Genomic DNA, 23,352 nt, shown 5'->3' on the forward strand with positions numbered 1-23,352 from the left:
TACTTAGCTAATGTCATTGAGGGTAATGGGTTTTATTTTTTTTTAATTTTATTTTTCATAAATAAAAAATTAGAAGACAATTTTGTCATTTGAAAATAAATCTCACAAAATAATTACTTTATTTTTTTTAATAAAAAAGGATTTTTAGTTGATTTAATCATTCAAATTATGTTTATTAACCATTTCTGAATAATTTTAGTAAATAATATAAGAGAAATGTTAAATACACTCTATGTTATTCTCTCTTTTATACTTTCTGAAATCAATAAATGACATGTGTATTCCATTAATAATTTAAAAAAATATTTAAATATGAAAAAAAAAATTAATAATATACACATGTCATATATAAAAAGAAAGTGTAAGTAATGGAGAGATTCTTTAATATTTCATTACTATTTATTTCTCCACTAATATGTTCCTATTTCGATTACACTTTACTAAATTAAATGTGTCATAATGCTTAAATAGTAGGTGATTCTTTTTGTTTCTTTAATTAAGTTAAAAAAGAAGGTCATAATCAAAACAAAATCATGGCCAATTGAAAGAAGATTGGGTTGATTTGTTGGGGGGAAAATCAGAAGAAAATGACACTGCATTTGCATGTACGGCCATTATCCTAACACGTTGCCATCATCTATATTGTTCTAATGGATCTATTTGACTATCTCAACAAAGCCAACAACTGTTCATTCCTTTGTTGTGACTCACATTCACGTGTCACGTAATATATACAAACTTTACAACAAGTTAAAATCTTTGGTTCTTTAGAGGGTTTTGATCCAAAGTTGCTTTTCTCATACCAAAATATCTTTGCTTTTTTCTCATTCTCGATCAAAGAGAACCATGTCGAGAACCGCTGGCCTTGTGATTTCCTGTACAGGTGAGTAATCTCGTTAGAGTGTTATTTCTCTAAACTTGAATTACTCATAGCTAGTTTCGATTAGAAAGTTTTGGTCGATCTCTCTCTTCTGTTAAGATATATAGTTTTGCAGCGGCGGTTGCGTGGGAGGCTGGGAGGCCTCTGGTGATGGAGCGTGTGGAGGTTGCGCCACCACAAGCCATGGAAGTTAGAATCAAAGTCAAATACACTTCACTTTGTCACACTGATCTTTACTTCTGGGAAGCCAAGGTAATTAGTATCTTTTTTCCATTTTCTCTAGATGAATTTCACTGTTTTTGTATTCCTTCAAAAGGGTCATGCTCACTTTGGAGGATCTGTAAAAGAAAAGGTGGATAATTATGGTACAAACATGGTTGATTTTCCAATGTTTGCAGGGCCAAACATCACTGTTCCCTCGCATATTTGGTCATGAAGCAGCTGGGTACGTTACTTTTTTGTAATATAAGTTGGTAGTTGACAAACAATCATGACACTCATCTAAAAAATAATATTAGAGTTACCCATATTTTTATTAATAACTCAATATTCTTACATTTATTTTATGTGGGCTCCAATATCACTTCAAGGTGGTATCGATTTTTGCTCACCATCAGATCACAAGTGACTCTTTTTCAGCTTGTTTATTTTTTTGGTAGAGTTACCTATGTTTTTATTAATAACTCAATATTCTTATATTTATTATATGTGGGACACCATACTCTAATATCCCTCAAGATGGTGGCGATTTTTCGCTCACCAATTTTGAATCACCAGCTCACAAGTGACTCTGCTTCAGTTCGCTTATTTTTTTGATCTCAAGTGTTTTTTTGCACTATGTGGATCTCGTACGACTTAACACACTATTTGGATCTCAAGTGTCTTTTTGAACTATGTGGATCTCGTGTGGCTTGACTCACTCTTTGGATGGATCGAATGTCCGCAAATAAATTGGCTCATAATACCATAACAAGAATCATGAGACTCCATCTAAAAACTAATTAATGATCAGCGGAGTTACCTATGTTCTTATTGTAAATGGGTAGAGAAGCGAGACAAGATTGTAGTGAAAACTCTTGATCACATCATAAAAAATGATCAGAGCTGAGAAACGATTATTTATAGAAGAGGAACTTGATACAGAAAGACAAGAAAGCCTCTGAGTAATCAAGAACTAGAAGCAACAGAAACCAGTAAAACGCCTAACAAACTAATCTACGTGTAATCTCTAACACTTATTAATGGCTCAGTATTAATGTTTTGGTATAAGATTGTATTTAGAGTTGTAATGGGTTTGAAATATGGTTATACAGAATTGTGGAGAGCGTTGGGGAAGGGGTGAGGAACCTAAAGATAGGAGATCACGTTCTTCCAGTCTTCACAGGAGAATGTGGGGAATGTGGGCACTGCAAATCTGAGGAAAGCAACATGTGTGACCTACTCAGAATCAACACAGACAGAGGAGTCATGCTTAGTGATGGAAAATCCAGATTTTCCATTAATGGCACTCCTATAAGTCACTTTCTGGGCACATCAACTTTCAGTGAATACACTGTTGTCCATGCTGGTTGTCTAGCCAAGATCAACCCTTTGGCACCTTTAGACAAAGTATGTATTCTCAGCTGTGGCATCTCAACAGGTTTGTATTTTTTTTTGGTGTTATTATCTATATATATATATTATATAGTGTTTTTGATTCATTATCTGTTTGGACCCTGTGTTTTAACAAATTACTTTTTGAAATCTCTGTTTTCTAAAATAGTTCAAATAAACCCCTAAATCAGACTTTGATCAAAGTTTTTTGAACTAAAATCACAAATAATTCATCAAACTAACAACTCAGAACAAAAATATAATCATTCTGCCTAAGAACTGTGTTGTTATATTCAATTTTTTGTTCATCAAAATCAGGTTTAAGGGCCTATTTGAACTATTTTACAAAATATAGGTCTAAAAATTAATTTGTCAAAACACAAGATCCAAACATGTAATAAGGCAAAACACAATATCTAAAAATATATAAACATTTATATATATACGTGTATGCAATGTTGATACATGGTTTGATTTCTTTCTTTCTTTTTTAAAGGATTGGGTGCAACTCTGAATGTGGCAAAACCAAAGAAGGGATCCACAGTTGCTGTGTTTGGACTAGGAGCTGTTGGCTTGGCTGTATGCTTGGATTAATACAAGTTTCAATTTTCTCTTTACTCTTAATTTGTCTACTGCAGCTAATAGAAATTTTTGCATAGGCTGCTGAGGGAGCAAGAATTGCTGGGGCATCAAGGATTATAGGGATTGACTCGAACCCTTCAAGGTTTGAAGAAGGTATAATATTTGTAGACAATTCTTCTATAGGGGTTTCACTTTAAGTCTTACTGGTGGGACTCTCAGTGTTCTCGACCTTTAAACAGTTTTCGGCGCGATTTTTTTATGACCGTGTATATTGTAGTTATTTAGAGCATCAACGCAATTTTTAGAAAATTCTAAATATTTTACAGTATTGAAAACTAAATTCAAATATGTTGTTACACGCGTGACTAATTTTTTTATGCGAATGGAAAACAACATGTTTGAACCTAGTTTTCGGTACTGTAAACTATTCAGAATTTTTTGAAAAATTGCAGGATGCTCTAAACAATTATAATATACACAGTCATAAAAAAAACCGCGCCGAAAACTGTTAACGAGTCGTGAACAGTGAAGAGTCTCACCGGTAGGGCTTAAAGTCCGAGAATTTTTCTCATATTTGTTTATCTTTATTATCGTTGAGACAAAGAAGAAGTAGACTTTGGCTGATCGATCATGATTCTTTGTTTCTCTGATCTCAGCCAGAAAATTTGGTATACATGAGTTTGTGAATCCCAATAACCAAGACAGACCAGTACAAGAGGTACAAAATGGTCTGCCAACTTTTTCTTTTACATGTTTTCATGCATGGATTTACGTTCACATTCATAAAATTGGTGAAAATCCACAGTTCATTGCAGAGATAACTAATGGTGGAGTTGACAGGAGCATAGAGTGTACTGGCAGCGTTAATGCTATGATCTCTGCTTTTGAATGTGTTCATGATGTAAGTTTTTTTTCTTCTGAATAACACCAATTTATATCATCTATTTTAAGGTGGGATTTTTACTCTTTATTTTTCTGTAATAATAATAACATTTAGGGATGGGGTCTGGCTGTGCTTGTGGGAGTGCCCCACAAGGATGAAATGTTCATGACCAAACCCATTAATGTTCTCAATGGAAGAACACTCAAAGGAACTTTCTTTGGGAACTACAAACCTCGCTCTGATCTTCCCTCAGTTGTGGAAATGTACATGAACAAGGTATGCCTCAAATTAAGAGATTTTTATTTATGATTGTATTTAGGGAATTTACTTTTTTGGTATCTGTGTTTTTACAAAGTATCGTTTTGGTACCATCTTTTTTCAGTAATACTCATATAGTACTCTGTATTTTAAAATCTTACATATTTAGTACCCTAGACTATTATCAGTTATATGTAATTAAGTAATTAAATTTGAATTTAGAACTTATATAATTGAAAGAAATTTGATTAAATTGGTAAAATTCTATCAGTTAAATTTGAGTTTAGGGTACCAAATATGTACGATTTCAAAATACAGGATATCGAATATGTACGATTTTAAAATACAGAATACCAAATGAGCATTAATGTAAATATAAGATACAAAAACGATACTTTACAAAAATACAGGGTACCAAATAATTACCTATCCTTATATTTATAAAGAAATGGATTGCCATGGATGAAAAACTCAAGGAAAATTTACTTTTGGTCCCACAGAAACTGCAAGTGGAAAAGTTCATAACCCATCGATTACCTTTCTCAGAGATCAACAAGGCTTTCGAGTACATGCTGAAAGGGGAAGGACTGAGGTGTATTATTAATATGGAAGAGTGAATCGAAGTTGAACCAAGAAAGTATGAGTTTAGTGCAATTATTTTCTTGCCTAGAAAGACATGGAATAAGAAGCCTCTTGTTTAGCTTGTAATGAAAATAATTTTAATAAAAGTTCAATTCCTAATGCTTACTTTACTGCTATTCTTACTTAATCTTCACTCTCTGAGCTACCATAACATATTCTTCTAAGTGACAGAGAAGGCAAGGCACATAACAAGATTTTGACTTATTAACACCAGGGAAAATATTCTAACAAGGCACTATTTGCAGTGCACATTGAGAATGCAGGCAAAAGCTAACCTTGTGTTTAAACTTTGAAAGCTATACAGAGATTGAAAAAAGCAACCTGTATATAATATGACAATTTTGTCGAGTTGGTCATCCTTTGTTCTCCTAGGGGAAATTGAATATGAATGAGCAAGAACTAGATCTACTTGTACTTTTCCATGATTCTTTTAGCTTCCTCTAGAGAGTCTTCAGTAGAGGTAGGAGTGCCTTTAGTAGTGATGTTGTCTTCATTTCCTTTTGGTCCTTCATCCTTATACAAAGCTATGAATGTAAAGTATACGAGTCCCATAGTGGCCTGTTTTCATACAATATTTAATACCATTACAAATTAAAGAAACAGTTTTGAAATTCTTGTTATTAACACTTCACAAAAGATCTTCACCACACCCCATGAATCCTTATCAGAATGTTGTTATAAATATGAGATGATTTTTAGTGACTTTAACCATTGTTCATAGAGAGCAGTGAATACGAAGGATAAATTATATGTTTTTACTATGATGGTCTACATTTTCCCCAAAACAAACTAATCTTGAAACCAGGAAAAAAAAACTATCACATGGTAAAAAAAAAAAGATGTTGGACAAGATTTGAAGAACCTTATATAAAAGGTTCCTCTCCACTTAAATACTCAAAAAGATTATTAAAGGAATGGCTTTCGAGAAACCCAAAACATGGCAGATTAAAAAAATATATAAGGTTGCATAATGAAAACTGTTTGAAACTTTTATTAACTTAAAGTGTTTCAAATGATTCCCCTTACATCAGCTACCTCTTACGTTCTCCTCCTTTAAAACTAAATCTTTCTCAACTTAGATGGTCATAGCTTCACTGAAAAGCATTATCTAATCCTATTACCATTTTTTGTTCTCCAAATATCAGTTCACACTCACCAATATACTCAAATATTAATTGAAAAACTCAATACACACACCCTTTAAAAGCAGGAAAGAGTTATCAACATACCAGCACAAAGAAAGCCGTGGACAAGAAAGACTTGAGAACAAAGAGCGAAACGGTCAAGCCAACTATAGTCACAGATACCTTTGCTACCGGTCTTGGTACCGAAGCCTAATGAAGTAAACAGAACATGAAAATGTTATTAAACTTTGTACTGAAAATGAGATAAAGAGAAAAACAAGTTTGTAAATGAATAGAGCTACAAAATTGCCAATTAAAAACTCACCGGTACCATATTGGTTCCAGCTTCAACTCCATCGTTTGCAACCCTCCATGCCGTTTGAATAACTAATCACATGATTTGATATAGTAGCAGTAGTAGTTAGCTAGAAAAGTTTGACCATAATGCTGAACTATAAAGCTAGATAATTTGCAAAAGAAGTTGACCTATAAAGATTTAACATGAATCGAAACTTAAACTTTGATACATAAAAGCTATCACATAAATAAATTCAAATACAGTGATTTCAATGTCAAGTCCAATTGCCCACTACCCATCTATCCAAGTTTGTAGTGAGAAAAATACAGAGAACCCAGAATACAACATCACCATGTATGTCAAACGAAATATAGAGAAAGCCAAGAAGCTAACCTTTGAAGAAGTTGGTTTGTGCAGCAAAAACTAGAGGAAGAGAATGGGATTTGTGGGTTGTGAGCTTCTTCTTGATATGGAGATTGAAAAGCGGAGTTGGGTTCTTCAAACTCGAAAACGAATCGGAATGGAGGAAGGGAGAGCGGGAAAGGGTTTTGGAAGATTTGGAAGGACATGGGGAAGGGGTCATCAAGCACAGGCTGTGTAATGATACAGCTGAGGCAGCCATGTAAACGTTTCTCCCTCTTGATTTTGCAGAGCAAAGAAAATATGTGGAAAATCTATGATGTGATGGATAAACCCTAAAATTAACAGGGAAAATGAACTTAATTTGGCTGATTTTGAAAGGTTTTTCAGGTTGGTTGGTGTTGAATCTGAGGAACTCAGCTGGAATGTGGAGAAAATTGAAAACGCTAATTCAAAATTTAATTAAATTAAATAAATATATAAATTTAAAGATTTCTCGGCCTCACAATGAGAGTTGGAAAAGGGCCCACATGCGAGTGTTTCGGCGAGCCCAAGTAAGAAGAAGATTTGGTCTGTTTTCTATTTCAAGACGGTTCTTTCATTCACTCCAAAAATTTAGGAATGAGAATGCGAATAGAAAAAAAAGTCATAGAATAAAATAAAATTAATACGAATAAAAATAAATTATTTAAAATAACTCGATTTTGTATTTGAAGAGTTTTTTATTTAAATTTTAAATGACATAATATAAAATGCCATCTAATAAAAAAATAGAATAAAAATTAATCTCTTATTTTATTACCCTCAACCAAATATCACTTTAGTATTGAGTTTTAAGTCGACTGAATACTCGAAAATACCATTATTCGTGTAATATAGGCTTAATTTATCATGGGAGATTTACAAAAGGCTTATTTGATTAGATTATCATTTTTTTTACATATTTAGATTTTCACTATCTTCAAAATTGAATAATGTTATTTTACTTATTATTTTAACTCAAATGATTTTTTTTTAATTTTAAATTACCTGGGTTTATATTTGTTCTTATTTTTAGTTAAAAATAAATTTAAAATATGTGATTTAGTTTTTATTTTTTTAAAAAAATACTTTAATTTTCTTAAAGATAAATTATAGAGGTAGAAAAGTTTTGTTTTTTTTTTTACAAAAATAATAATTTATTATTGAGTAATTTAGTACTAACTTAGTTTTAAAAAGGTGTGTGATTTGTTTTTTTTTCTTTTATGATAAGCTAAGAATGAGGGCAGAGATAGAAAAAGAGAATTGTATATATATAAGCTATCTTATTTGTTTTTACAAATAAATATTAGTTCAATATGAATGGATTATGAAATCATTATTTTAGATAAAATATTTTTTAATTAATTAATTTTGGAATATTTTTATGTATTATTATTTATTTATTTAAAAATATCTAATATTTGTTTGAATGTTGAAAGTGGTCTATAAATAGAATGATGTGCATGATAAGAAGCATATGATTCCATCTCAAAACCAATTGGTGATGAGTGAAATAACACATGCTTTTATTTATTATTGAATTTACTCACACACTTTTTATGTGAGATATTTTTCTCTAAGATCTTTCTCAATATGGTGGCTATTTTTGCTCACCAATCTTAGATGATATTGGACGACTCGATCACAAATAATTCTTTTACTTTTTCTTTTGACTCACTATCCCTGAATCACAAGTGAATCACAAGTATCTCTTTTGGCTCCTTGTTTGGACCAATTTTAAAATTTCAAATTTTTTCACAAGTGTCTCTTTTGGCTCTCTATTTGGACCAATTTTAAATTTTGGATTTAGATCAGATACATACTCATTAGAATTTTGGTCTAAAATTACGATATTTTTCTCTAACAATATTTGTATTTACTCTTTGACATTACAAAATATAACCACCACTAACATTATTTCTACCAATCGCTTAGTACATAAATTTTACTTTCTCTAAATTCTGATTTTGTAATCAAATTTTCTTTTCATCTTTTACATTGCCCAATGTGGGATTTTTATTCATTTCACTCAAAAGGTGAGAATTCACAAACCTCACCTTTTCTCGTTCAAAACAGTTACATTCCAACGTTCAAGGTAGAGTTGGCATTCATTGCTTAAACTACTATTTTTAAAATTGGATTAGGCTATACTGTACAGTTAAAAAAAATAAAATAACAATAAGAAAAATGAAAAATCATGTGAAAGAGAAGCTTCACATCATCTTGAACTTTTGTTTTTTAGTTGACAAAAAGAGAAAATAAGAGTTCTCATTAATGAAATCTAAAATTCAAACAAAATCTTATTGTTTTTGATGTAGTATATATATATTTATAATATTGTAGAACTCTATTTTGTTATATTGTGCCTTTTTGTTATTTTGTCATTTTATTAGCTTTATTGTAATGACTATATACACCTAGTGAAAAGAATATAATTGGAATTTTTAGAATTAATATTTGAAATAGAATTTTGAGTCTCTCGTATTTGATATTTTCCCCTTATTATCATGGATTTAGCATGAGCATTGCTCAACTATCCAATCTGCTGCATCATTTGGTATTCAGAGTCTCAGTTCTTTTCCGAAAAGTAGATAGTCATGAATGACATTTGGAGTCGCTTCGATGTCAAAGAACATGAAACGAAAGCCTTTTAGGCTAATCAAAAGTTTCAACAGATGCGAAGACGAGACATAGATCACTACGATTCAAGCGAGTAAGAGATTCAAACTACGGAGAATATCGATTTCGAAGGTGGAGTGCCCACCAAAGATCGTCTTCCCTATTCTCTTCTCACAGGTACAATCAATCAACATCTCCATTTTCATCTTCCTCTTCATCTTCTCGGTATCGTCTATTAGGATTTATAAAAACACTCATGCAACATACATAATCCCAAAACCTAATCATGTTACTAAAAGTATTTTAATATAAAAAAAATCCTAAATCATATTTCTATAAATATTTTGCTAAATCAAAGAAAACTATGAATATGAAAGCGAAAGCACTAATCTGAAACCATTGATGGAGATTACTAGAATGTTTTGATCTTCCAAAAATACACTTTTCTCTAGGAATATTTCTCTCATGGTAAATGAGAGAATATGAGAGGCTGTATTTCTTGGGGACCATTACCTTTTTATAAAATCTGATTATAAAATCAATTTTGAGTATTTACAATTTTACCACTCTTCAAATTATAAATACAACTTATGGTATCTACACATTATTTCTATAACATTTTAATACCCTTTGATACTTATAACATAATTGGTCACTTAAATTTGTATCATACTTCATAATTGCGCATCATACATAATACATATGTACCCATAAAATAGAATTTTAATCTAACACCGTCACCCATCACTCCACCGTGACCCTTCACCATCACCATCACCATCACCACTACCATATCCATATATAGAGGAAAGAAAAATGGAAATATAGAAAAAGTAGGAGATAGAAAATTGGAGTAATAGATTGGAAAATTTCTCTTATATAGTTTGGTATGAAGGAAGGAAGGAAAATAATGTAAAAATGAAATTACAATTTAATAATTTTATATAAACTATTTTGAATTATAAATGAGAGTAAATAAGTAATTTGGTTTAAATGTATATTAAAAAAAACTTCCATCTACTTCTCTCTCTAATTGTGGAGAGCGAATTTTTGGTAGGACTTCTATTTTTCTCTTCCATCCTCTTTTATTACCAACCAAAGAAATAAATTTTCTTCTTCCATTCACTTTTCTCTCCAAACTTTTCTTTTCATCCATATTTTCTATTGTACCGAACATAAGGTAAGGAAAAGGAGAAAAAGATAGAAAAATTAGTCAATTTGACAAGTATAGCTAGTTTTACACAAACCATTGAAGCCCAAAAATATTGTTTCTTTTTTCCCAACTAAAAACCATCACTTGTAGCTCAAGTGGTGAGACTTCAAATCAAGCACTTAGTCAGGATTCAAATCCTCACAACCTGTGCTACAAGTGTTGGTGATAAGAATTTATAATTCATATAAAAAGAATCAGAGAAAGTGACTGACTTTTACTGACTATATATCAAGAAAAACAGAGCAACCATGGTTTTTACAAGGTTAATGAGTAATCTAACAAGACTTGAAGTAAATAAAATGGTTAAGAAACCACAACCCGTAGGCGTGGCTCAAAAATCTTTAATTTATTCTTTCTTTTATTTTCTTGCTTGATTCAAAAGCATATGTTATAATTATATGGGCATATTTATAGCAGAGTTTACGAAAAGAATCAAAGAGTTTTTAAGAAAAACAGAGAGAGACCCAAAGCAAAACCAACTGAACTGGTTGAGGTTTTGAGGTGATTGACAATGCAGATGAAGAGGTTACCTTAAGCCAATGCTAGGATTACTCTTCACCATTCACAGCCATCTCCACCACCTCTACTCTTCCACTTGGTTGGTAATCATTCTTTTGTTATCTGATAATGGTTATACTGCTCCCGCAAATAATGAAGTTCTTGCACTTTATTATGGCTTCATGGCTCTCCATTTTTGTCATCTTTCTCTGATTGGAACCATTCAGACTCAAATTCCTGTAGTTATCAACTGTTCTTCGTAAAACTTTGTCACTGAAGTCACTATACAGTCTATTGACTGGCTCTTCCCTCTCCTTCCCATCTTTCTTCACTTCCTTTTGTCCAAAAGTTCATTGTTACTAATGCTGCCCTGACTGGGAATATCTCACCGGACATTCAATATTAGTTTTAACTGACTGTTATTGATATTGGTTAAATAGTCTTGTTGTTACTAATATCAATTAAAGAAATATTTAAGCTTGCATAATGTAAACCGTTTGAAGGTTTGATTAATTTAAAGTGCTTCAAATGATTCACCTTACTTGAGATACTTCGTATGTTCTCTACTTTTAAAACTAAATTTTTACCAGATTAGATGGTCATAACTAACTGAAAAGTAATTTCTAATCACAGTACCATTTTTTGTTCTCCAAAGATCAGTTCAAATTCACTCTGAAAAACAAATTCTAATTATACCAAGTATAGACACTCTTTCTCTGTGTACTCATATTTGCACACAATTAGCAGGACAGAATTAGCAACATACCAGCACAAAGAACGCCGTGGACAAGAAAGACTTGAGAACAAAGAGCAAAACAGTCAAGCCAACTATTGTCACAGATACCCTCGGTACCAAAGCCTAATGAAATAAACAGATTTTGATTATGTTATTTAACTTTGTAATGCAAATGTGATAAAGAGAAGCAAGTTTATAGATGATTAGAGCTACACAATTGTCGATTAAATTCCCCAAAAAACTCACCAATACCTTATTGGTTCATGCCTCGACTCCATAGCTTGCAACCTTCCATGCCGTTTTGAATAACTAATCACATGATTTGACATAGTAGTAATTAGCTAGAAAATTTTAACCATAATGCTGAACTGTAAACATTATGCTAGTGCCATTAGTAGGACTAGCAGGAAAATGACTAAATGCAATGCTGAATAGCTAAATAATTTGCCAAAAAACTTGACCTTTAAATATTTAACATGAATCAAACTTAAATTATGCAGTGCTTGTATAACATAAAATGCAATATAAATTCAAAAACAGTGATGTTATGTCCAATTGCCCATTACACTATACCTTTCACTATCTATCCACATTCAGGTGTTATATAATAGAATGTACAACGAGTTAAAATCTTTGGTTCTTAGTGGTTTTATTCCAAAGTTGCTTGCTCATACCAAACACTTCCATGCCAGCCATGCTACATTGAATGACTGTTGCCACATATTAGTTCTTGTTGGGAAACCCCATTAGATTCTGTTTAGTCATTTTTCCCTACGGAAGCACAACAAAATTTACCTATACAAATGCATCTCACACGGTCGCACTATATCATTGTTGACAAGCTAATAAGATTAACTCCTTGAGAAACATCATCCAAACGTAATTATAGTCATGTCCTTTCTTTCTTTCTTCTACTGTCATTTCCCCTTTCTATGAAAACAAAATATGAAGCGCAAGTTTCAGAAAGCCTAACAAATCCTCAAACATATTACACACTTATAATCATTTTTTTTTTCCATGTAACTGTCATACCTTAATGGAGTTCCAGGATATTAGATATCTAGGATACCACCATGGTAGAATACTTTGAGCCAGCCCTCCTGCTTCCTGAGTTGAATTTACAGCTCAATTCTACCAGTAATTGTCACAAGAGCATTCACCATTCGTAAAATGGTGAAACCTCTTGCAATCTCTCACTATTATTTCCCTTTTCACCACCTTAGATATGAACTTGAATGCATTATGGCAATCACCACAGATCCTAAGATTTTTAAATACCCTGATAGTTGCTCCTGGAGGGAGCTTCATGAGCCCAAATCCAACTGCAATCTTCTCACTGTGGGTGGACAATGCATGCTCCTTAAGTTCAGACTCCATATCATGTAAAACATACTTAGTCTCGGGAACATATCCCAATTTTCTCATTTCAAGTCGCAGTTTATCTAGGTACTTGTATATTGCTTCAACCTCAGGGTGCATAGTCTCATCAACTAAGAAAACATGGACCTTGTTGTCAACCTCAATCCAACTACAACCAGGTTCTTTCTTCACTCCTCTCTTCCTCATTAATTTCCGCACCTTGGCTACTTCTTCCCATCGACCTACATTGGCGTACATGTTGGACAAGATTATGTAGGTTACATCATGCTCTGGTTTAAGTTCAAAGAGTCGTTCTGCAGCTTTTATACCTAAGTCTATATTCCCATGAATCCAGGAACCACCAAGGACAGACTCCCAAATGGGGGCACCTGGATCAAAAGGCATTGATTTTATCAAATCATTGGCTTCTGAGAACTTCCCGGCCCGACAAAATAAATCAATCATGATGGCATAGTGATCTTCATCTGGAGATACCCCATAGGGACAACTCATTGAATTAAAATAATGGCATCCTTCTTTTACTAAACCAGCATGGCTACAGGCTGAGAGGACTGTTAAGAATGCTACCCTATTTGGTTGGATACCTGCATTTAACATCTGTTCAAAAAGTTCAACTGCTTGGAGACCTCGTCCATGCTGTGCTAGAGCTGCAATCATAGAATTCCAAGACACTGAATCCACATGTAACATTGTGAGGAAAACATGTTTGGCATCTTTAACAATACCACATCTTGCATACATTGTTATAAGTGCATTTCCAGCCGAGACACTTGAATCATGTCCCAAGGAAATCAATAGAGCATGGAGTTGGCGTCCATGCTCCAATGCTCCAAGCACAGCACAAGAAGTAATTGCTCCTGAAAATATGAAGTCACACGGTTCCAAGCCTTCTGATCTCATTTGCTTAAACAACTTCATAGCCTCTTCTCCAAATCCATTTTGAGCTAACCCTGATATCATCACAGTCCATGTTCGAATGTTTTTATCTGGGATTTCACTAAAAAAGGATTTGGCTTCCTCAAGACGCTGTGCATCCACATACCCCGATAAAATGGCAGTCCATGAAACAGTGTCTCTTACAGACATCTTATTAAAAATCGCGCGGCCCTCATTTACATGACCACATCTATAATACAATGTAACCAATGCATTATTAACAAATAACCAGAACTTTGATGTAGTATTTACTGCCATTTTTAAAATGTGAGCATGCATCTGCTTTCCAAGTCGAAAGAATCCACCGTTACCACAAGCACCAAGAGCACTTGTGTAGGTGAACTCATCAGGTGGAATTCCCATTGAATACATCTCTCTAAACACTTGCAATGCTTCTTGGAAATATCCATGTTGCACATAACCTGAAATCATTGCATTCCAAACAGCACCAGAATTTCCATTCGTCATCTCACCAAGCAAATTTCTAGCTGTGTCAAAGTCCTTACTCTTCACATACCCAGTAATCATTGTTGTACAAGTAAACTCATCTCTCTCAGGCATCTCATCAAACAATTTTCTAGCTGAATCCATCAATGAAAACGACAAAGATGGTGATAGTGAAGACGCACAGTTAACATAAACGGATATTAGCGCATTCAACACCGAAGTGGCCAACTCCGTCCCTGACTTCACAACTGCACAGTGCATCTGCTGGCAGTGTGTATCATCATCAACTACAAGTGCCAAAGCACTGAGCACGCTTGTGAATGTAAAATTATCAGGGTTGACATTTTCCCGCCTCATGTCACAAAAGAGTTTAATAGCAGCATGACTATCATTGTTACGCGAATAGCCAGTGATCATAGCATTATAACAAACAGTGTCACGTTTGCATAACGGAATTCCACTAAATATCTCTCGAGCCAACTTTAGATTCCCAGTGGCAGAGTATGCAGAAACCAACGTTGTTCTGGCAACAATGTCTGGTTCAGGAATTTTATCAAACAGTTGGCGGGCGTAAGTGATTTTTGATGATTTGCTATAAATAGATATGAGAAGGTTGAATATGTGATGTCGGGGTCTTAGCCCAGAGGTTATCATGTGGGCATGAATGGTTCGAGCCAAGGAGTATGAAGCTGGATTCTGACGACAGCAGAACCGGAGTTGGGCCGCGTAATGATCAGCCAATACACGGACAACCATGGCACTTTGCAATTTCGCCATGTTGAACTTGAAATCATCTTAAGCTTGGGTCCGAATATTAGCTAAGCATTAGGACAACAGAAGTTGATATCAACCCTCGTTTCGTTTGAGATCAAGAACGGAATGGTGGAGCCAAGGTTGGTTTTTTTTTTTAAAAAAAAATGTACGTCCTTATATATATATATTTTTCTTCTAAGAAATATGGCCATGAAAAGTTTATTTATTTATATGAGAAAATTCTACAACACAATGTACATCCTATTTTTTAGTGTAGTACACTACTTTATAATTTTCGGTGTAATTATTTTTATAATTGTGTATAATATATTTATTTAGATCATGGAGCAAGTATTTAAGAAATTTTGAATAATTTATAATACAAAAAATATAGTTTAAATAATATATTACACACATGACTATTTTTGAACTATATTTTTGGTACTATAACTTATATAAAATTTTCTAAAAATTTGTATAATGCTCTTTATATAGTACACAATTATAAAAAATTACAAAAAAAATTCATCAAAATACTGAAAATAGATGAGAGAGGATCAACACACCCAAAAATAGCATAACATCCTATATATATTTAATTGATGTTTAACTTTTTTTTAATAATAAAAAGTTGATTTTTTTAAAAATAAATAATGGACAAAAAATTAAATATTGAATTGACAATACATCTACTAAAACATAACTATAATGAAAAATTGATATCAATCAAAATTTATAAAAAAAAAGTAAAATAAAAAACAATATATAAAATAATGTTTTTTTCCATTATCTGTTTGGATCCTGTATTTTGACAAATTATTTTTTGAACCCTATGTTTTGTAAAATGGTTAAAATAGAACCCTAAACCCGATTTTGGTCAATGTTTTCTCAACTAAAATTACAAATAATTTACCAAACTAACAATTCAGAACAAAATAAAATCATTTTGCTTAAAAACTGTATTGTTATATTCAATTTTTTCTTCATCAAAATTGAGTCTAGAGTTCTATTTTAACTATTTTATAAAACATAGGGTCTAAAAAGTAATTTGTCAAAACACAAGGTCCAAACAAGTAATGAGACAAAACACAAAGTATAAAAAAATATAAACCCTAAAATATATTCATTCATATATTAAAATTAAACATCACAACAACCAAAAGTAAAATTAGCAAAAGCTTAACGTGAACTAAAAACTAACATTAACAAAAATTGACAATGATTCATTCTAAAAAACTTTCAAATAAAAAATTACATCAGCTAAAAAAATAACATCAATTGAAATTAACACACCAATTTTTTTTACAATAAATAAACCAAAACAAAAAGCATATGAACTAAAAAATAAATTACCAAAACTTCTTTCAAGAAAATAAAAAAATTAAAAATTAAACTACCAAAAGTTTAACATCAACTATAATTGATACATCTATTTCTAAATTTTTGCAAAAAATAAACTAAACCAAAAAATAATTGCAATTTCGATTAGTTCTAAATTTCATATAAAATAGCCAAATAATTTTTTCTTTAAGTAAATGAGAATATAATTTGTTCGATATATATATTGATTTACGCACACTTTGACAATCATAAGTAAACAATATTAATTATTATTAGAAAGCTTACAATAAACCCAATTGTATAAGTTGCAAGATAAAAAAAATTCGATTGGTTCCCAAACTCACAATCAAAACCAACTCAAATTCAAATTATATGAGTTCAAATTATATGAAGTTACATACCATGCTAGAATATGACTTATTTCTTATACATTCATAACTATTTATGCATATCTTTATAATTTCACTTTCGCTTATTGTAATATTTTAAAAATAAATGTGACGACAAGCTTAACTAGCACCATGCTATGTTTTTATTCTCCAATTTTCTCGCCATTTTTTACATTGGCCGATGTGGGATTTAGTCCTTGGCTCACCTTTTGTCATTACTTAGTATACTTAGCCATTTATTAGTATTACCCAAACTATTTCTCTTTATATCTTCATATTAAGAATTGGATTAGGCAATACATTACATACATAGATAACCTACTGTTATCAAACTCTATATAATCTTCTGAGATAATAAATAAATGATAATAATAATAAATAAGAAAAATAATGTGGGGGTGTGGAGTGTCGGGAATTTTGTCAAAGTGGAACGTGTATAGATTCTCAAAGATGAGCTTCCCAAAGTCTTGTCCTAGGAATTTGGGCTATTACAACCATGTCTCTTCCCATAATTTTCCTTCTAGTTTCAGCATTAACCTGAGGTAAATATTCTTATTTTAACAGAGATGAAAAAAAAAAAAAAATATATATATATATATATATGCATGGTTGCACTTATATCTAAACATATACATACAATTCTTTTATTGGAGCTTCACTTTAAGTCTTATTGGTGGGGCTCTCAGTGTTCTCGATCTGTGAGCATTTTTTGGCGCGATTTTTTTTATGATCGTGTATATTGTTGCTATTTAGAGCAACCTACAAATTTTCAGAAAATTCCGAATAGTTTACAGTACCGAAAACTAAGTTCAAACATGTTACTACATGCGTGACTAATTTTTTTTATGCGCATGGAAAACAACATGTTTGAACCTAATTTTTGGTACTGTAAATTATTCGGAATGTTCTGAAAATTTGCAGGATACTCTAAGCAACTACAATATACAAAATCATAAAAAAAATCATGCCAAAAACTATTCACGGGTGAAAAATACTGAAAAGTCCCACCAGTAAGACTTAAAGCGAAACCCTTATATAAGAATTGCCCAATATATGTATTTGAATAATATCCCTAGCATTCAGAGACGCATTTGTTTTGTTCCAAAGCTTATCTTGTTAAACGTGCTAGGTTTATTACTTTTAATTTGGATAATAATTTCGGCCATTACTTACTGTTTTCTTATTTGAATGTCCCTAGTAGTGGCAAAGGAGGGAGAAGAAAAAGAGAGAAAGATTAGTCAATTTGACATTAATAATTATTTTATACAAACTATTGTGAAACCCCAGAAATGAGTGCTGGAAAGACATAAGAATAGTAACAAAAACTTTGGAATATAATATAATATTAGAGATTTGTTTATTTATTTGAAAGAAGAAATATAGATAAGATTTAATAGGCTATGATATGAAAAATATTGTTAACTTTTTCCCAGCCAAAAACAAAAAGTTAAAGGAAAATCTTGGTTGAAGAAAATTCAATTAATAAACAAGAGAAGCAAAAATAGTACTTATTCGCTTTATTGCTTGTAATTCTTAGGGGGTATTTGGTATGTGATTTGAGTTTGAGGGAGTAGAGTTAGAAGGAATTTAGATTAAGGGAATGTGAAACTCAAATGTTTAAATGAGTTAAAATTATCCTCAAATCAAACTAAAAAATGGGACCCACTTAAAAATACAAACCCCCAAACTATTAAAAATAAATTTAACAAACATGAGTTAGATTTGACATTCTCATTCACACCAAACCTAATACCAAACACCCCTTTAGAATACTTTGAAATTTGAGAAATAATTATATAAATTTTTGCACTTAATATAAAAAAGAATCCAAAGAAAAGTGACTGACCTCAATCATCAAAATCGAAAACAACCCATAATGACTGACTATATTGAGGAAAACAATGCAAGTACACATGGTTTTTTTTTTATAAGGCTAATGAGTAATATAACAATACTTGTTCAAATTAACAAGGTTTGTATTAAATAAAATGGCTAAGAAAACACAGCCCCGAGGTGAAGGAGGTGGTGGTGGTGACTGGTGATAGCTATGGTTAGGTGTGGCTCGAAAATCTTTAGTTTATTCTTTCTCTACTTTTCTTGCTTGACTCAAAAGCATATGTTATAGTAATATAGTCATATACTAGCCATTAGTATAGTAGAGTTTACGAAAAGAATCAAAGAGTTTTTTTTTAAAAAAAAAACTGAGAGAGACCCAATGCAAAACCAAGTGAACTGGTTGAGGTTTTGAGGTGATTGACAATGCCGATGCCGAGGCTGACCTCGATCATCCATAACAACATCAAGCCAATGCTAAGGCAACCCTTCACCATTCACAGCCATCTCCACCATCTCTTGGTAATCACTCTTCTGTTATGTGATAATGTTTGTACTGCTTCTGCAAATAATGAAGTTCTTGCACTATATTCATGGCTTCATACCTCTCCTTCGTTTTCTTCATCTTTCTCTGATTGGAACCCTTCAGACTCAAATCCATGTAGTTGGTCTTATATCAACTGTTCTTCACAAAACTTTGTCACTGAAGTCACTATACAGTCTATTGAGTTGGCTCTTCCCTTTCCTTCCAATCTTTCTTCGCTTCCTTTTCTCCAGAAGTTCGTTGTTACTAATGCCAACCTCACTGGGAGTATCTCACCTGACATTCAGTATTGGTCTAAACTGACTGTTATTGATGTTAGTTCAAATAGTCTTGTTGGTGATATTCCTTCTGGTGTTGGGAAGCTTCAAAATCTTCAAGACTTGATTTTGAACTCCAACCAACTCACTGGACAGATTCCGAAGGAGTTAGGTGATTGTAGCAACTTGAAGAATCTTCTTATTTTCGATAACTATTTAAGTGGGAATCTTCCTGTGGAGCTGGGAAAATTGTTGAAGTTGGAAGTTATACGTGCTGGAGGGAACAAAGACATTGAAGGAAAAATCCCAGATGAGATTGGAGATTGCCAGAATTTGCAGGTTTTGGGTCTTGCTGATACTAAAATCTCTGGTTCTATTCCTACTTCATTGGGAAAACTAAGCAAGCTTCAGACACTGTCAATTTATACTACTATGCTTTCTGGGGAGATTCCACCTGATATTGGCAACTGCTCAGAACTCATTGACTTGTTTCTTTATGAGAATGATCTCTCTGGCTCTTTACCACCAGAGTTGGGAAAGCTTCACAAGCTGGAGAAGATGTTATTGTGGCAAAACAGTTTTGATGGGACTATTCCTGAGGAAATTGGGAACTGCAGAAGCTTGATTTCAATAGATCTTTCGTTGAATTCTTTCTCAGGAAGCATACCATGGTCTTTTGGAAACCTCTCCAATCTTGAAGAGCTTATGCTTAGTAGTAATAATATCTCTGGTTCAATCCCATCAGCTCTTTCCAATGCTACTAGACTCTTGCAGTTGCAGATTGATTCCAATCAGATATCAGGGACCATTCCTGCCGAGCTTGGACTTTTGACTCAGCTCTTAGTATTTTTTGCTTGGCAGAACAAACTTGAAGGAAGCATTCCATCAACATTAGCTGATTGCATGAACCTTGAAGCTGTTGACTTGTCACACAATGAGCTCACTAGTAGCTTACCTCCTGGCCTTTTTGAGCTTCGGAATTTAACAAAGCTGCTTCTCATCTCTAATCACATTTCTGGTTCCATCCCTCCTGAGATTGGTAAATGTACTTCTCTTATTCGACTCAGGCTTTCTGATAACAGAATCAATGGAGAAATCCCAAGAGAAATTGGGTTCCTGAGCAACCTCAGTTTTCTTGACTTGTCTGAAAACCGTCTTTCTGGATCAGTGCCTGCTGAGATTGGTAACTGCAGTAATCTCCAGTTGCTTAACCTAAGCAACAACACCATCAGAGGTAATTTGCCAAGCTCTTTATCTTCTCTTACCAGGCTCCAAGTATTGGATATTTCAGTCAATAAGTTAGTAGGACAAGTTCCTGATAATTATGGTAGACTTGTCTCACTCAATAGGCTTATTCTTAGTCTAAACTCCTTGTCTGGTTCAATCCCATCTTCTCTTGGCCACTGTTCCAGCCTTCAATTTCTTGATTTTAGTAGTAACCACCTCTCTGGAAAAATTCCAATAGAACTTTTCGACATACAATCTCTTGAAATTGCTCTGAACTTGAGTTTTAATGATCTTTCTGGGATAATCCCACCACAAATATCTTCTCTCAACAAACTATCAGTACTAGATATTTCACACAACAAATTCGAAGGTGAGGTGATGGTACTTTCCGGGCTAGAAAATCTTGTTTCTTTAAACATATCATACAACAACTTCACCGGATATCTCCCAGATAGCAAGCTCTTTCGACAATTGTCAACAACAGACATTGCTGGAAATGAAGGACTGTGCTCAAATGGCGGCGACTCATGTTTCATCAGCATTGGCACACCAATGGGTGAGCGGGCCAGCAGCAGTTTCAGAAGCCAACACAGACTGAAACTAGCCATAGCATTGCTCACAACATTGACAGTAGCACTAGCCGCTTTCGGCGCTTTTGCTATTTTTCGAGCACGAAAAATGATGAGCGAGGACAACGATTCTGAGATGGGGAGCGAGTCATGGCCTTGGCAATTCAGCCCATTCCAGAAGCTGAACTTCACAGTCGAACAAGTTCTAAAGTGTCTGGTGGAAGAGAATGTGATCGGAAAAGGGTGTTCTGGGGTTGTTTATAGAGCAGAAACAGACAATGGAGAAGTCATCGCAGTAAAGAAGCTATGGCCAACGGCAGTGGCTGCCGGATACGACTGTCAATACGATAGAGTTGGAATTAATGGAGGAGTTCGCGATTCCTTTTCGGCCGAGGTGAAGACCCTTGGCTCGATTCGCCATAAGAACATTGTGAGGTTCTTAGGTTGCTGCTGGAACCGCAAAACAAGATTACTCATGTATGATTACATGCCTAATGGAAGCTTAGGCAGTCTTCTCCATGAACGAACTGGAGGCTGCAGCTTGGAATGGGAGCTTAGATATCGAATAGTACTCGGTGCAGCTCAAGGTTTAGCTTATCTCCACCATGATTGTGTTCCTCCAATAGTTCACAGAGACATCAAGGCCAACAACATTCTCATTGGTCCTGAATTTGAACCTTACATAGCAGATTTTGGGCTAGCCAAGCTAGTCAACGATGCAGATTACGCCAGGTCTTCTAACACAGTAGCTGGCTCTTATGGCTACATTGCACCAGGTTAGTACAACTTCACCATAATCCCATGTCTAATCCAAGTTCATAATCTAAGAAACATTATTCACACACAACATTTTTTGTTTTCATTTTCTTATAGAGTATGGATATATGATGAAGATAACAGAGAAGAGTGATGTTTATAGCTATGGAGTGGTTGTGTTAGAGATACTAACAGGAAAGCAACCAATCGATCCAACAATACCAGAAGGGCTCCACATAGTAGATTGGGTCAAGCAGAGAAGAGGGTCCGAAGTTGAAGTCCTGGATCCGAGCGTCCGAGCCCGACCCGAATCAGAGATTGACGAGATGTTGCAGACCTTAGGAGTGGCTCTACTGTGCGTGAACCCCACGCCGGACGATCGGCCGACGATGAAAGATGTGGCTGCGATGCTGAATGAGATAAGGCAAGAGAGAGAAGAGTACGTGAAAGTGGATATGCTTCTAAATGGTTTTTCTGCAAATAATGATAACCATGATCATAAACAAGACATTAAGATTAAGACTAAGACTACAACTGGTTCTTCTAGTTTCGTAGGTCCATCGACCATGGCTACCTTTTCTAGGTCCTCGTCCTCGTTGATATACTCTTCTTCGTTCACTGCGAAGTGATTATTAGTAAAATCAAAACAAAAAAAAGTTGTTATTGTTTTTGGAATAAGTCAAATAATTACAAGTGCTTAATCCAGTTTGAATTTATATATTGTGTTTTAAAACCATTACGTGTATGTGTATGTCCAAGTCAATTAATTAGAAGTAGTTTTGATTTTCATTAGGTGTTGAATGAAAATTAAATTGTGGCCTTTTTTTCATTTTATTTAAAAAGTAAGGTACGTTGAGTGTATTTTTTTTTTTTGCGACAAAATGATTTAGTATTAATTTTTAGTTGTATTTGTTGGTCTGAAATCATTAAGTGCTACCTGAGACTAAATTCAACAAGTTATTGTTCCAAACTTTGGAATACTTGCGGCAAAACTATGCTATGTTTCGGGTTTGTTAGCTGCATATGTTTAATCTATTCTTCTTTTTAACGGGAGAATACTTAAAGCTAAGTAAAGAGTAATTCCGTTAGTCTAAGTCTATTTAGAGTTGATATAGCGTACTCTAGGATGTGACATAACGCTATTGGTATAATTTAGTAGCGAATCTACATATTTCAATTTAAAATTAATTATGATATCACTACAAGAAACGGG

At 33.4% G+C, this 23,352-nt stretch overlaps 4 protein-coding genes across 8 annotated transcripts; 2 read left to right on the forward strand and 2 right to left on the reverse strand.

Moving 5' to 3' along the window:
* The first annotated feature begins 757 nt into the window (after window positions 1-757).
* Window positions 758-4,954, forward strand: LOC133783505 (alcohol dehydrogenase-like). Its single transcript, XM_062223154.1, has 10 exons — window positions 758-883; window positions 996-1,132; window positions 1,279-1,325; window positions 2,194-2,519; window positions 2,970-3,052; window positions 3,133-3,208; window positions 3,712-3,773; window positions 3,861-3,956; window positions 4,053-4,214; window positions 4,697-4,954. Exons 1-10 carry the CDS (start codon window positions 847-849, stop codon window positions 4,811-4,813), a joined length of 1,143 nt encoding a protein of 380 aa, XP_062079138.1. The 5' UTR covers window positions 758-846; the 3' UTR covers window positions 4,814-4,954.
* On the reverse strand, window positions 4,541-7,064 carry LOC133783512 (uncharacterized). 2 transcript variants are annotated; one of them, XR_009870903.1, is made up of 5 exons: window positions 6,654-7,064; window positions 6,288-6,349; window positions 6,068-6,172; window positions 5,160-5,396; window positions 4,541-4,768 (listed from the first exon to the last, which is right to left on the reverse strand). XR_009870903.1 is itself a non-coding variant. In XM_062223167.1 (4 exons), the coding sequence occupies exons 1-4, from the start codon at window positions 6,880-6,882 to the stop codon at window positions 5,244-5,246; spliced, it is 549 nt and encodes a 182-aa protein (XP_062079151.1). In that variant the 5' UTR covers window positions 6,883-7,064; the 3' UTR covers window positions 5,018-5,243. The 2 variants fall into 2 exon arrangements, 1 of the variants encoding a protein (XP_062079151.1); XM_062223167.1 differs by lacking the exon at window positions 4,541-4,768 and having other exon boundaries at window positions 5,018-5,396.
* A 3,652-nt stretch (window positions 7,065-10,716) lies between these two features.
* Window positions 10,717-15,373, reverse strand: LOC133783523 (pentatricopeptide repeat-containing protein At1g25360-like). 4 transcript variants are annotated; one of them, XM_062223200.1, is made up of 4 exons: window positions 12,740-15,373; window positions 11,960-12,016; window positions 11,738-11,830; window positions 10,721-11,345 (listed from the first exon to the last, which is right to left on the reverse strand). In XM_062223200.1, the coding sequence occupies exon 1, from the start codon at window positions 15,245-15,247 to the stop codon at window positions 12,839-12,841; it is 2,409 nt and encodes an 802-aa protein (XP_062079184.1). In that variant the 5' UTR covers window positions 15,248-15,373; the 3' UTR covers window positions 10,721-11,345; window positions 11,738-11,830; window positions 11,960-12,016; window positions 12,740-12,838. The 4 variants fall into 4 exon arrangements, with proteins under 4 accessions (XP_062079176.1, XP_062079165.1, XP_062079184.1 ...); XM_062223186.1 differs by having other exon boundaries at window positions 11,954-12,016; XM_062223192.1 differs by having other exon boundaries at window positions 10,717-11,830.
* A 3,839-nt stretch (window positions 15,374-19,212) lies between these two features.
* Window positions 19,213-23,124, forward strand: LOC133816629 (LRR receptor-like serine/threonine-protein kinase RGI2). The gene is made up of 2 exons (XM_062249291.1): window positions 19,213-22,159; window positions 22,257-23,124. Exons 1-2 carry the CDS (start codon window positions 19,213-19,215, stop codon window positions 22,766-22,768), a joined length of 3,459 nt encoding a protein of 1,152 aa, XP_062105275.1. The 3' UTR covers window positions 22,769-23,124.
* The last annotated feature ends 228 nt before the right edge of the window (window positions 23,125-23,352 follow it).

The sequence above is a fragment of the Humulus lupulus genome, chromosome 1 (assembly GCF_963169125.1).
Source record: "Humulus lupulus chromosome 1, drHumLupu1.1, whole genome shotgun sequence".
Classification (NCBI taxonomy): Eukaryota; Viridiplantae; Streptophyta; class Magnoliopsida; order Rosales; family Cannabaceae; genus Humulus; species Humulus lupulus.